The following is a 1,234-nucleotide window of genomic DNA, read 5'->3' on the forward strand; positions in this document are numbered from 1 at the left end:
TGCCTCAGCCTCCCAAGTAGCTGGGACTGCAAGCTCCTGCAGCAACACTCGGCTGTTTTTAGTAAAGACAAGCTCTTGCTCTTTCTTAGGCTGGTCTCCAACTCCTGAGCTCAAGCAATCCACCTGCCTTAGCCTCCCAGAAGGCTAGGATTACAGGCATGAACCACTGCACCCGGCTATTCTGAACATTTCTGATGTTCGACTTTCCTTTATTAATTTTGAGATCATTTCTTTTCATAATAAAAAGCCATTATTAAATCGTGATGTATACTGATGGCATCACAGAACCAGTGGAGAAAATGAGCATCAATGGCTTCTTGATACGGCACATAAATATATTATGAATACAATGTACGTGTCGGATTATAACATCTTCTCCCTTGTCCATTTGGAGTAAAGTAACCTTGTCTTCTGACCTTGTTTTTATAGCAACCGAAAGAGATTCAGTGGTGGAGGAAAGGCCGGCACGGAGCTCAAGCGAGGAGCCCCCACAAGTTGCCCAGGAGATGTCTGCCCTGGGGAACAGAGAAACCGCGGAGGAAGGCGCAGCTCCGGGGCGCAGGGCCGCCGCGCTGGAGGAAAAGGGGGCCGCAGGGCTGCGGGGCGAAGGGGGAGTGCCGGAGGTTCCCACGGGGGACGGAAAGGCGACCGCAGAGCCGCCAGCCCTAGCAGAACAGCCTCCAGGGGAAAGCGGCGTTCCTGCAGGCCCAGCCAGCCGGGCCCAGGCCGGGGCGAGAAGGCTGGGTACGCAGCGGCGGAACCCCACAGGGGGAGCGGCAGCAGGAGACACTGTGGGTCTGAAGGAAGATGAGGCTTCTGCAAAGCAGGCCTTGATGCCAACAGTGCTGGAGCCCGAAGGGGCGGCCTCGGAAAGGGAACAGGCTCCCGACGCCGCAGCAGTTGGGAACAAGCAGGCGGCCCCGGACTGGAAGCGTCTCCAGGAGGCAGCGTCCCTGAGAGACGCGGGGACCCCGGAGAGGAGAGAGGCCGGGACCCCGGAGAGGAGAGAGGCGGGGACCCCGGAGAGGAGGAGAGAGGCCGAGACCCCGGAGAGGAGAGAGGCCGGGACCCCGGAGAGGAGGAGAGAGGCCGAGACCCCGGAGAGGAGGAGAGAGGCCGAGACCCCGGAGAGGAGGAGAGACAATGGGGAGGAAGCGCCTGCGGACCCGGCGGACGCGGGGTCCTGGGGAGACACAGCACCCCGCCCTCGGAAGGGCTCTGCAGAGGCGGCCCT

The 1,234-nt window shown here is 60.1% G+C and overlaps 1 protein-coding gene across 1 annotated transcript in view; it reads left to right on the plus strand.

Annotated features, from left to right (window-relative positions):
- The window catches only part of ERICH3 (glutamate rich 3), an 80,568-nt gene that overhangs the window by 77,586 nt on the left and 1,748 nt on the right, over positions 1-1,234 (plus strand). Inside the window, exon 14 of the mRNA XM_023509886.1 lies at positions 430-1,180. Coding sequence (XP_023365654.1) covers positions 430-1,180 — 751 coding nt within the window. The remainder of the gene's footprint in view (positions 1-429; positions 1,181-1,234) is intronic.

Source organism: Otolemur garnettii, unplaced genomic scaffold (genome assembly GCF_000181295.1).
Source record: "Otolemur garnettii isolate 467f Iridium unplaced genomic scaffold, OtoGar3 scaffold00010, whole genome shotgun sequence".
Lineage (NCBI taxonomy): Eukaryota > Metazoa > Chordata > Mammalia > Primates > Galagidae > Otolemur > Otolemur garnettii.